The sequence below is a fragment of the Tetranychus urticae genome, chromosome 2 (assembly GCF_039701765.1).
Source record: "Tetranychus urticae isolate SD_2017Ah chromosome 2, NJAU_TeUrti_SD_1.0, whole genome shotgun sequence".
NCBI lineage: Eukaryota > Metazoa > Arthropoda > Arachnida > Trombidiformes > Tetranychidae > Tetranychus > Tetranychus urticae.
In genome coordinates, this window is record NC_142959.1 from 16,054,224 (window position 1) to 16,066,701 (window position 12,478).

The window sequence follows — 12,478 nt, forward strand, 5'->3', positions numbered from 1 at the left end:
CAAATGAATGAGCATCATTTCATTACATTTGCTTCATTTATTTCCATTAATTTAATGTAAAAAAAGATGGACAAGAAAAGGATGAAAAGTGAAAGAATAAGAAGAAAAAAGATTTTCAATTACTTGAATATCTACTTGATCAATTGGCAATCAACTTGTTGCATGCCAATGAACTGGACACTAAAACTAATTGTAAAAGCACAATTAAGAATAAAAAAACCACAGAAAAAGGTTGACCATTGAAATCAGTTAGATACAAATTAGGTTCAGTGAACTGAATTTTGAGCAATTTTGGCAACATTTCACATCCGATTGAAAAGAATTGACAATGAAAATGTTTCCAGGGAAAAATTGATAAACAGAATCAAAAAGAAGATGAAATTTGGTGAAACTGGAAAATTTAAAATGAAATTAGACTTTAAAATGTCTATAAATAAGAATCTTTGTTGAACCCAATTTTTTTGCTGAACCAAACGTTATTGTCAAAATGATCATTTCAAGTTAACCAGGTTTTTTCACCTCAATAATAAAGATATTAGTTAAAGGTCAATGAATCAAAATTTTTCTTGATTATTTGATAATCAATTTGATACTTGCTTTAGGCTTTATAAGTTGAATTACAATCCTTTGAACACTTTTTTTAAAGCAACCTTTCACTTTAATATCTCTAAGGCAAAGGTAAAGATAGGAATAAGAGTAAATATTCAATGTTGAGTACAATTATTAATGTTGAGGAGTGAATTTGTTTAATTTAAATCATTTCTTCGTTGGCTTTTAGGTGCACAGATTAAATAATGACAAAAATCAAGTGATTCATTTGTAGGTTTTATTTGGTTTGGATGAAGATGATGAAAAGGGGTTTGCAAAGGTGTAAAATAAATGTCAAAATGATGAGTGAAACCATGAAAATGTTGAAGATTAAATTTCAAAGCTTTCATTTATTGTAAATTGACAAAAGGTTTAACAATAAAGTTGCTTTTAGTCCATTTTTGTCATCTTAACTTTCTTAACTTCATCATCATCCACATCATTGACTCATTAAGATGATAAAATGAGATTAATGTAAAAGAATGATTATGAAGAAGAAAAATTCATATTTTTTTACCTTTTTCATCCTTTATTTGATTCTTTTGGAGTTAATTTTGAATTGGGAGGAAATCTTAGTTTTTACGTTCCATTTCTTTTCATGTGTTTATTAACAATTAGTTGATCACAATTTAGTATTATAATCAATTAATGAATGGGTTCAGCTTTTTATAGTCATTTGAACGTTAAATTTGTATACTTTAAAACCATTGAAATGCAAAATGTTCAAACCTCTCTTCATTGTAACATTAATGTGTAAACCCAATTTTTGTTCATATTAATGTTTCCTTATCATTGGGTTTCCCTTATTACAACCCAAACTATTCAAGTTTCCTTTTATTTGTAAATTGTACTGATTATCATTTAATTTGTTCAGATGAACAGTAGAGACAACATATAAAGACTGTTTAAATCAACATTGTTACCTTTTTTTGGGTAAAAGACACACACAGGTTTTTAGGTTTTACGCGTGAAGAGAAGGAAAGAAACAAGTAATTGAAAGATTTGTATTACTTTCTGGTTTTGTTTTAAATTTGGGTTCTAATTGGTGTCTATTGTTTTCATTTCAATTTATATTTTTTAGACAATTTTTCTCTCGACCTTTCGACGATCAATCAATTGGCTCATCATGCAGCTCTTCGGGTGTTGAACTTGAATTTACCCGTAAATGTACAGTTTCTGCTGATAGTTTACTTCTTCATCCGGACATTACTGGTTCCTCTTCGGACACCGGAGTTACCAGCGTCAACCTGGGTGGTGCCATGGGAGGTGGCTCAAGAATGGGTCACCAATATCATCATTCTTCTCATCCTTCTTATCATCATCTTTCCGAGACAGTATCTGGATCAACAGGGACTTGCTTGGGACAAGATGAAGCCAAGCCAATGTCTTCCGATTCCTCACTGGAAGCCGGAAAAGGTTACAAGGCAGGTTTACTTTTGGATCCTGGATCTTTGGTGAAGAGAAAAATCTCTGGCAGTTTAAGCTCCGATCAAATACATGATGATTTAATGTTTAGTGATAAGGTTACTCTGACTCCAGGAACTCGAAGTGTTTCACCCAAAATGATATTTACGGGTAAATACAGGCGAGATAAAAACACTTCAACCAGCAGTCCGTCAGCCTCACGAGTAACCGGTAAACAAGTTAACCCAAGTGAACCTTTAACGGGTTCACCTTCAACTGCAGGTGTATCAATACCGATAACAAGTCAACCTTCAACCAGTCAATCTCCAAGTACATCAGAGAAACGTAAAGCTTCAATGGCCAATGTTGTACTCTCTGGTCCAGGTCGACTTGCTCGTCTACTCAGGCGAACTCATTCCGCTGGATGTTCAAAAGATGTTCCTTCTCATGCACTTTTCCTTCGAGAAAAGCCAATGGTAAGTCTATACATTTTTCACCTTCTTTGACTTTCACTGATATTCTTAGTCAACAGTTTACTCTCTATCAAGTTAACGAACCAGTCAATGCACTTATCAATAAACCTATTTATCTTCGGTTGATTAGTCAATTAGTTAATTTTGCTTTTTTCAACTCTTGCCAATTTTCATCATTCCTGTAATTGTATCTTGTTTCACCGTGTAAATGGCTTTGACCACTTAACAGGTTAATGGTGTAGGTTGAAACTGTTAATGATCTGTAAATGATGATTAGGTGTAAAAATTTAGATCTTTTCTCTTGAGAATTACAATTTGACTGTTAATTTTGATTGTTCATGTTTTATCACTGATCGGAAAGGGAAACTTAATTTTAAACTTACAAGCTTTTTACATTTACTCAGGTTTCGTTATTCAAACTTTTGTCTTTTGCATAAAATAAGTGAAAAACTGGTAAACCATGAAAACCTTGATAAACTGTTTACTTGGAGTTAAAATTTTTTGTTATAATTTAATCTTACAAATCTTTTTCTTTCACAACAGAAACATCATGCAACATCAGCACCAACAACTGAAGGGGAAATGGGTGATAAACGAAGAGGTCGCAAGCAAGCTCCGTAAGTATTTTGTTGATTAACTCATTGGGAGGATTTTAAATGTTAACTCAAGATTTAATGGATTGAAGTTTATGTTGGTTTGATTAAAATGAGAGTTTGTACAGATTTAGCTTGGTTTTTGGGTTTAAACTTAATTTCTGGTTGGAAGGATAGAAAAGCTTTTTTTCATTTTTGGGTTTATTGGGTTTAATTTTTGATGAAATTGCTCAATGGAAATTAATTATTATCTTCTTTTTTTAATTCTCAGAGCTTTGGAAGACATGAAACAACGTTTAAGATTCTTACGCCGTCGTCACACTGATTCATCAATTCAGTCTACCAATGTTAGACCGACACCAGAAGAGGCTTCAAAATGGTCAGAATCTTTTCATCTACTCATGAGAAATAAATGTAAGTTGAATTTAAATAACCATTCAAATGAAGAGTTCTCTTAACCAAATATAACTGACTGACAATTCATTTTCTTACTTTTAGATGGAGCAACCTTGTTTAAAGCCTTTCTAGCCAGAGAGTACAGTCAAGAAAATATTGAATTCTGGATTGCCTGTGAAGAGTTCAAGAAAGTACGACCAGCTAAAATGCCTTCAAAGGCTCGAAAAATTTACGACGATTTTGTTGCTGTTAAATCACCCAAAGAGGTAAATTGACAATCTGATTTAATAAAATCTCAATGTTTTCATTTTAAAACATAAGAATTATTTAGAGCAGAAAAGTGAATCTTTAGCTTATTGAGAATCCCTTTTAAAATTTTACATTTCATTTGGATATTGAAATGAATGCAAAATTTCAAACCAATCTCTACTGAAGACTTAAATGTTCAGCTCAAAGATTCAACTAAATGTTTAAATATAAACTTATAACCATTTTAACAATTTTTGTTTCTAATCAACAATTTTCTTGTTTACTTTTGCTTATTTCAATAGATTAATTTGGATCCTAATTTAAGGACAAATATATTTCAAAGTTTAACAGCACCAGAAGAGGGTACATTTGATATTGCTCAGCGTAAAATTCAAGGCATGTTGGAACAAGATGCTTACCTGAGATTCCTTCAATCGGAATTGTATCGTGATTTACTTGTACCAAATGAACCCAAGAAAGCGGATGCAACCTGCAAATATGAATCAGGAAAATTGAGTCCTGAAAGTCATTTATAAAAATTGTGATGTTGGCCAAGTTAAACCTTTTAAGTTGACCACTAAAGCCTCAAAACTAAGCAATTCATCAACAAAACAGAAATCTTTCAAAATATTCAATAATCAAAGAGAAATAAATCACAAATTTTGAGATCAAAAATTGAGCAAAAACATCAAGTTAGAGATTGAAATCGGTTGCCATTTGCAAATTTAAATAGATCTAAATTAATGTAATTGCAAATGGCAACTTGAAATGCAAAAAAAAGACGAGAAAAGATGGTAAATTGAAGCTTCAGTAAGAAGCTGACTTTGCCTGATTAGCGTCAAAATTTGACTCACATGAATTTTTGTTTTGTTTTTTCGTACCTCATTTACTTGTTCACTTCAAATCATGTTTATAATGGTTACACGTTGTCTTGATTATAATCATCAATCTCTATGGTTATTGAAAGGCACCATTTATTATAAAAAATGAAAAATAGATTTTTGCTGTTCATCTTAATTCACTTTCTTGCAAAGACAGTATGGTTATTTAAAGACGCAGTTAGCGTTGACCAAAATACACTCACAAAACGACCTCAAAAATCTCCACAACACCATTCCTTTGTCCACTTTGTACCTTTCTGATTCCAATCTGATTCCAATCTGGTCTAACTCTGGTCTGAATTAGATCGGATTTTCAAATTTTTTGCTGGTCTTCTTTTTCATTCAACTGGCTGATTATGGACAGCTTTTTTCCATTTACACATTTTGTTCGCCAAAACAAAAACCATCCGATTCAACTCCTTCTGTACTGCAACTTGATAGGATCGGGAGTGAAACATTTCCGATTATTTGTTATATTATTCATAAAAAAACTAAATGTATAAATATGTGATGCCAACGATAAATAAGAAACCAAAATCACCAACCACGAAAAATAATGCAACTTTCCTTTCAATTGTCAAACAATTTGAATCTTTGAATCTCAATGTTTTGAAGATCGTTAATAAAATCCAAATTATATCAAATCCATCTTTGCTTTTTACTTTCTTTACAACACTTTAGTAACACTGAAATCCTTGGCTTTGTCTTGGGTTAACTTGAATTACTTGGGCTTAATCGGGTTAATAATTATAGTTTTGAATATTCTGAATAGACTTGAAAAACCAAATGTTGATATCCACATGAGTGATGTTTCCCAGTCATGGATTTAGTTTGACATTGAGTTTACTCTATTTTGGTGAATGATGAGGTTACTATTGTTTACCTTTATCGACTGTAATTGAAACTTTTAATCAATTAGTTAGCTGATTAGTGTCAAAGAGTTGTAACTACTCTCTATTACTCTTTGATTAGAGTTTAATAACTCGTATTTTAAGATCAAATGAGAAGCTCAAGGCTTAATCAGATAAACTGAATGAGTGAATGGCAATGAACAGGCAATCGGTGCATTTTTTTGACTTTACAAAGTATAAGTATAGGTGCAACATCAGCAATCGGCCAAGACAATCAGCTTGTTAATCAATCTTATTAATGATATATGATCTGAACATTAATAATTCTGTTAATCTGGTTCGGTTAATTGACCACAAAACCTTGAATCTACATTTAAAACCTCTGTCTTTGTCAGATTTTGATTAGTGGACCAGATTAAGAAGAGGCAATCTTTAACAGTATTTCAGCCAACATCTATTAAGCCAATTTAACCATGTTCGTCATCAAATGAACGATTAAAGGTCGATGGTCAGGAAATCAGGTGACAATTTAGATGTCATTTGATATAAAATCTTGAATCAAGATTCTTGCCAATTTTCAGCCAATTGTGGATATAACGCCATACACTCTTTCCTCTAATTTCATCAGGAGTAACCCTCGACTAAAATTTGAAATATTCATCAAAAAATAGGCAAACACGTTCAATATGAAGCAGCAAGTGTGAGTACACCGAATTAGCCAAGAAATATCGACTATTAATGACTTTGAGTGCATCCAAAGGAGATTGCTGTGAGTAGAGGACTTGAATTTCCAATCTATTAAATAGCAAATTTCTCGCACCAGGCATCAACTTTCCTTTCCAGATTGATTCATTACTGAAAAGGTCATTTTCCAACCTGTAGGTCGATTAAGAGTCAAATTAATGGCTGGTATCTAAATCAAAACACAAGTCTTTTAGCTGGAAAAAAACAAAGATTCAAATTGAATTTGAAATTCGCATTTGTTAAAATTTTCACAATCAAGCAATGATTATTACCTATTTGTACAAGATTTTGGTCGATAATTTGTTTGCAGAAACTCAGGCACCAATTATTCAACTCTAAACAACATTTGAAAAATACAACAGTCAGTTAATGAGAATCATAAGATATAAAGAATTAAATTTTTAAAGTTGATTTTTCGGTCGCTTGATAAAAACCGAAAAAATGATAAGAGTAGCGTCATCTACTGGGTGATAGCTTTTGATGATTTATTTCCCTGAGTTTATTGATGATAAAAACTTGGAATTTAAGTAGAAATTATTTCTCATTCACAATTTTCAGCATTAGATCAGTAAAAGCTCAAGTTTAAAGCGATATCAAAAATGTATTATAAAATAGCGAAACTGTTTTAGTATTTACCCGCTTAAATTTACCCAATAAGTTGACTTATCTACTGGAATCAATAGATGTCACTGGATTTCATGCGGCGTATTGATTTCATGTGACGAAATGCAAATCCGGTTAAAATATATTGATTTAAATTGTAAGAATTTAAGTATTGTCTGATATCATTGATTAGACTGTTCTTTGATTAACTTGTTGTATTATTCTTGTGGGATTAATTTAGTTTTTCTAATTGTTGGTTTTAAGCAACAAGAAAGGGAAGCTACTAGAAGGGGGAGATTCTAGTGTTGTGGGTGGAGCAAAGAGTAAAGCTTGTTACTGTAGCTTGGTTTGCTGGATCAAAGCAACGTGTTTGTGTGATAATTGTATTGTTGTCGCCTTTCTTGTTTTGCCTTGATTAACCATTTTATTTCAAATTTAACAATTTATTTGACAGTGAAAGTGATACTTCTTCTGACACCATGAATTTACCTGTGAAATATAATGATTTTCAGTTGATTGTAATCAACTGCTTAAATGAAAATAATGACATTCGTACGGATGCCGAGGTAAACTTTTTTTATGGTTCTTCCCATTAACAACTTATTAATTTAATTTTGATTTTATCTCGTTATAGGATAAATATGAGAAAGTTCCGGTTCTCAACAAGATTGAATTTCTTCTTCAAATCATATCTGAAAAGACTATGGCTAGAGAGGTAAGATAACAAACGCCTAATTTTGTTCTCTTTGGTTTATTATACAAAATTCTAAACTCGTGTATGTTTCCTTTTTTAGGTTTCTCAATTATGTGCTGTATTATTGAGACGAATGTTTTTCGCCAACTACGATACTATCGAGGAAGTTATGACACCTGAAATTCTTGAGCAGATTAAAAATCAAATTTTACTCCTCTTAAAAAATCCACAGGATGCTAGTTTACTGAAAAAAATGTGTGAAGTTGCAGCTGAATTGGCTAAAAGGCTAATAGGTATGTAATTATAGCATGGATAGTCATAAACTCATGGGGAAATTAATCATTATCATTTAATGTTTCTCTATACAGACGAAAGAAATCAGAATCATTGGCCAGAATTATTGAAATACATGTTTGAATGTGTTAATTCACAAGACCTAGTTTTAAAAGAATGTGCCTTGAACCTGTTGTCGTAAGTTTTTTCCCTTATGTTAACTTTGACCCTTTTTGAAATTTTACTCACCGCAACCTTTCTAATAACCTTTTTGAGAGTCCAGCTTTGTTTATCATCTCATTTTTTAGTCTCTTACTTTATTTCCCGCGTTCTTTTCACCCTGAGTAACTACATTTCAGCCAGTAACTTGACCATTTGATTTTATTTCAGGCTGGTTCCAGGGATATTTGGAAATGAATTAGAACGATATCTAGAAGTTATTCGACAAATGTTATACCACTGTTTGACGGACAATAATTTAAATTTAGACGTATGTTTAATTCCCCTGAAGTTTAAAAATTCAATCTAACATTTTACGGGTTATTTTATGTTCTCAGATTCGGACCGCTGCTGTCAAAGCAACTTCTGCGTTTATTTTGCACCATGAAAATAATAAAAAAGTAACCCAGCATCTTTCCGACTGTGCTGTACCCATGATACATTTAATCGTCTCAACAATCTCCTTGGACGGAGAACACTGTGATACTATCCTTAAAGCAGTGACTGATATTGCTGAAAAGTGTCCTCAATTTTTGAGAGCTCGAACTGAAGATCTCATCCAACTCTGTCTCGAAGCCTTAAGAGGAGCGGATATTATGGATACTCGTAAACATCTCTGTATTGAAATTGTGATTTCATTAGCCGAGAACGCTCCACAGACAATAAGGAAACGCGGAACTCCTTATTTGGGCCAACTAGGTAATTTGCTCTTCCCATTTCTCTTATCATGAGAGGAAATTAATGCTTATTAGCTCTTACTGTGTTCATTATGATTCTAACAATGTTTCAATTTCTATTTAACATCGATAGTCTCGCATCTATTGCTAATGATGACAACTATTGAAGAAGATCCTGAATGGGGAAATGTGGATGTCATAGAAGATGATGATTTTGAAAGGTGAATTTTTTATCTATTTAACTACAGTCAAACCTCTCAAAAGTTGCAGTAACGGGCCAATCGGTCGCAGATGGCGCAACCAAAAATCTCTTTAAAAAGGAGGAGACTCGTCTCTTTCTTTGACGTTGCTCTTTTGTCTCTTTCTATGCAAATTTTGAGAGGTTTGATGTTTAAACAGAAGGATTTTTTCATTGTTGTATTTTTAACTATTTTCATACCAATTCAGCAATCACGTTATTGGCGAAACATCGCTAGATCGATTGGCTTGCTCTATTGGTGGCAAAACCATATTACCTCTCGTTCTTGAAAATATTTCTACTATGCTTCAAAATCCTGATTGGCGTCATCGTTTTGCAGCTATGATGGCTGTTTCAGCGGTTGGAGAAGGCTGTCATGATCAAATGTTGCCTATGTTGCCTAAAATTGTTTCTGGAATTCTTCCTTTCTTGTCTGATGCACATCCTCGCGTCCGTTATGCTGCTTGTAATGCTCTTGGTCAAATGGCGAGTGACTTTGCTCCTGATTTCCAAGAAAAGTTCCATAATGTAGTAGTTCCCAGCTTATTAACACTTTTAGACGATCAGATGAACCCAAGAGTCCAAGCTCATGCCGGTGCTGCATTAGTTAACTTTTTCGAGGAATGTCCACCAAAGATTGTTGCAATTTACCTAGAACAATCAGCAGCTAAATTAGAAGGTCTGATCAATATGAAGATTAATGAATTGATGAGTAAAGGAACCAAACTTGTTCTTGAACAAGCCGTTGTTACACTTGCTTCACTTGCTGATTCAGCTCAAGAGTATTTTGAAAGATACTATGATAAATTTGTGCCATGCCTTAAAGCAATTATAAAGATGGCAACCACCGATGAATTAAAAATTCTTAGGGGAAAAGCCATTGAGTGTATAAGTTTAATTGGATTAGCTGTTGGAAGAGACCGTTTTTGTGCTGATGCTAGTGAAGTTATGGACATGTTACTTCGAACACAAACTGGAGAAGAACAATTAGCTGAGGACGATCCACAACTCGCATACATGATATCCGCTTGGGCTCGAATCTGTAAAATCCTTGGTTCTCAGTTCGAACCTTATCTTCCCTATGTTATGCCGCCGGTTCTAAAAGCTGCTTCATACCAAATTCAAATGCACCTTTTGGATGATGAAGATACTATTGTTGAAAAAGATTGGAGTCGCCTAACTATTGATCAGGTTTGTTTTGTTTATTAAAATATCCGACCATTCGATATTTTCAAATTTTACGTGAATATCATTCTGAAGAAACAGCAATCATAAGATGAAATGATAACTCAACTTATACTTATGGTAGGATGCTTGATAGGAAAATCATGAATTGAAATGATTAAAAAGTTCAATGAAAAAATTATTGTTGATAATTATTTCATTCAATTTGAAAGTCTTCGAGCATAGCTTTCCTGTTGATATAAGTTTCATTTCCTTTTCTTGATTTCAGTTTTTCTAACTTTTTTTAATTTTGAAAATTGAACTTTTATAACGCTTTGCAGTCACAGGTGGGAATAAAAACAAGTGGCTTGGAAGATAAAGCTACAGCTCTCCAAATGTTAGTCTGTTATGCGCGAGAATTGAAACAAAATTTCGCCAATTACGTTGAAGATGTTGTTAAAGTTGTGGTTCCCGAACTCAAATTTATCTTCCATGATGGTGTTCGAACAGCAGCCGCTGAAATTTTACCTTACCTTTTGGAAAGTGCCAAAGCTCGTGGTAAAGAGTACGTTAACGGTATGTGGAAATACATTTTCCCTGAATTAATGCATGCCATAGAAACTGAACCAGAAAGAGAAGTTTTGTCCGAGCTTATGGCATCCCTTGATACTGTAAGTATATTCATTAAACTATGTTAGCTGTCATTTAACTAACCAGCTTCATATCTCTAAAATTTAATTTTTGTCTTTTTCAATAGTGTATTACTGATCTTGGACGAGAATTTTTATCAGATGACCAATTGGAAGCTATTGTGAAAGTTCTTGATGAGCATTTGAAACAATACTTCGAACGATGTGAAGAACGTTCCGAAAAAAGAAAAGATGAAGATTATGATGAAGGAGTTGAGGAGACTCTTGTAGAAGAGGTAAATTTCCTGATGAAACATTAATTTGGAGAAAATTTCTTATAATTTTTATAATTTTAATTCTTAGGATGACGAAGACGTTTTCATTCTAAGCAAAGTAGCAGATGTTTTACATGCTTGTTTCTCTGTCTGTAAAGACTATTTCTTGCGATATTTCGATGCAATTGTGCATCATTTTGTTAAGTTAGCGGTAAGTTCTTCACATTCCTTCCCACTATTCTCAGCGATCTTTTAACTGGTTAATTTTTTTCATTAGGGAAGTGATAGAGCATGGACAGAACAACATTGGGCTATTTGCGTTATGGATGACGTGATTGAACACGGTGGACCCGGATGTGAAAAATATAAAGATTTTTTCATTCCTTTGTTAGGCAATGGAGTGCAAAGCACTTATCCTGAAATTAGACAAGCTTCTGCCTATGGTTGGGGAGTTTTAGCTCAATACGGAGGTCCTAACTTTGCTAGTGTTTTTTCTGGTGAGTTTTATATTTTTTAAGATGAATTTCAATCATTTAAAATGTATTCATTTCTTTTGTTGTAGTTTGTGTACCTATTTTGACGCAAATGATTCAAGCTCCTGATGCACGAGAAGCTCCAAACATTAACGCAACTGAAAACGCAATCGCTGCTATAACCAAGATACTTCAATTTAATAGCAGTCAAGTAAGTTGTGTTGTAAACTAATGATTAATGTTGTTATTGGATTAACTCTGTTTAATTTACGCATTTTTTCTCAGGTTAATGTAAATGAACTATTACCACTTTGGTTTTCCTGGTTACCCGTTTGGGAAGATGAAGAAGAATTGCCTCATGTCTATGGATTTCTTCTATATCTTATCGAACAGTAAGCATTTTTAAAAAATTGACCTTGTTAATTGTTAATTACCAATTTTCTTCTATTCATCAACAGTAATCACCCAATCATCATGGGCGAAAACAATTCCAATCTTCCTAGAATAGTTTATATATTTATGGAAGTATTAGCCCGAAATGCTATTACATTGTCTTCTGATGTTGGACAAAAAATTATAGCTTTAATGAACTCTCTAAAGGTGATTTTTTTAACAGAAACTTTTTGTTTGCAAACCGATTATTAATTTCAACTTTTTTTTCTATTAGAATGATGCACTGCTTTTCCAAAGATGCGTAGAATCATTGAATACTCAACACCAAGAAGGTTTGAAGCAAGTTCTTGCGTACCCAGGAGATCAATAATTCAATTATTTATATTTTGAACAAAAAAAATAAGAAACAGTTAATGATTATGTTGGATATCATAATTTATTCGAGGTTGTTAAAACTTGAAAATGAAAATTTTCAAATTGGATTAACATTTAACTCATAAAAACTTCTTTTATCTTGCAAAAAATATTGACGCCAAAACTCAGCGTAATTCTCCACTTTCACTTTCCAATCTGTTTTTCGATCATATCCATTAAAAAATTCATTAATGTAAATTTTACAATACAATGGTCAATAGTTTATCGACTAAGTCAAATAAGCAAA

The 12,478-nt window shown here is 32.8% G+C and overlaps 2 protein-coding genes and 1 long non-coding RNA gene across 6 annotated transcripts in view; 2 read left to right on the forward strand and 1 right to left on the reverse strand.

Annotated features, from left to right (window-relative positions):
• The window catches only part of LOC107359050 (uncharacterized), a 28,284-nt gene extending 23,056 nt beyond the window's left edge, over positions 1 to 5,228 (forward strand). For all 3 annotated transcript variants that reach the window (XM_025162446.2, XM_089267158.1, XM_015925503.3), the window contains 5 exons: positions 1,670 to 2,468; positions 3,009 to 3,082; positions 3,330 to 3,472; positions 3,557 to 3,720; positions 4,006 to 5,228. In XM_025162446.2, coding sequence (XP_025018214.2) covers positions 1,670 to 2,468; positions 3,009 to 3,082; positions 3,330 to 3,472; positions 3,557 to 3,720; positions 4,006 to 4,239 — 1,414 coding nt within the window. In that variant the 3' untranslated portion in view covers positions 4,240 to 5,228. The remainder of the gene's footprint in view (positions 1 to 1,669; positions 2,469 to 3,008; positions 3,083 to 3,329; positions 3,473 to 3,556; positions 3,721 to 4,005) is intronic.
• Positions 5,229 to 5,955: 727 nt separating this feature from the next.
• Positions 5,956 to 6,591, reverse strand: LOC112539666 (uncharacterized). Its single transcript, XR_003083635.2, has 2 exons — positions 6,452 to 6,591; positions 5,956 to 6,373 (listed from the first exon to the last, which is right to left on the reverse strand). It is a non-coding gene; the product is annotated as an uncharacterized LOC112539666 (long non-coding RNA).
• Positions 6,592 to 7,131: 540 nt separating this feature from the next.
• Karybeta3 (karyopherin beta 3) lies at positions 7,132 to 12,429 on the forward strand. 2 transcript variants are annotated; one of them, XM_015940517.3, is made up of 16 exons: positions 7,132 to 7,348; positions 7,417 to 7,497; positions 7,577 to 7,769; positions 7,845 to 7,947; positions 8,140 to 8,239; positions 8,307 to 8,667; positions 8,779 to 8,866; positions 9,093 to 10,074; positions 10,389 to 10,718; positions 10,805 to 10,972; positions 11,040 to 11,162; positions 11,229 to 11,448; positions 11,514 to 11,635; positions 11,710 to 11,816; positions 11,883 to 12,024; positions 12,092 to 12,429. In XM_015940517.3, the coding sequence occupies exons 1-16, from the start codon at positions 7,262 to 7,264 to the stop codon at positions 12,185 to 12,187; spliced, it is 3,303 nt and encodes a 1,100-aa protein (XP_015796003.1). In that variant the 5' UTR covers positions 7,132 to 7,261; the 3' UTR covers positions 12,188 to 12,429. The 2 variants fall into 2 exon arrangements, with proteins under 2 accessions (XP_015796003.1, XP_015780969.1); XM_015925483.3 differs by having other exon boundaries at positions 10,395 to 10,718.
• Positions 12,430 to 12,478: the final 49 nt, after the last annotated feature.

What these genes read in the sequence shown, in the direction of transcription:
- Karybeta3 (XM_015940517.3), top strand. Translation starts at nt 7,262, where the DNA reads ATGAATTTACCTGTGAAATATAATGATTTTCAGTTGATTGTAATCAAC. An exon ending in TCCTTATTTGGGCCAACTAG is followed by an intron (nt 8,668 to 8,778) that starts GTAATTTGCTCT and finishes TAACATCGATAG; the next exon opens with TCTCGCATCTATTGCTAATG. An exon ending in CTTTGCTAGTGTTTTTTCTG is followed by an intron (nt 11,449 to 11,513) that starts GTGAGTTTTATA and finishes CTTTTGTTGTAG; the next exon opens with TTTGTGTACCTATTTTGACG.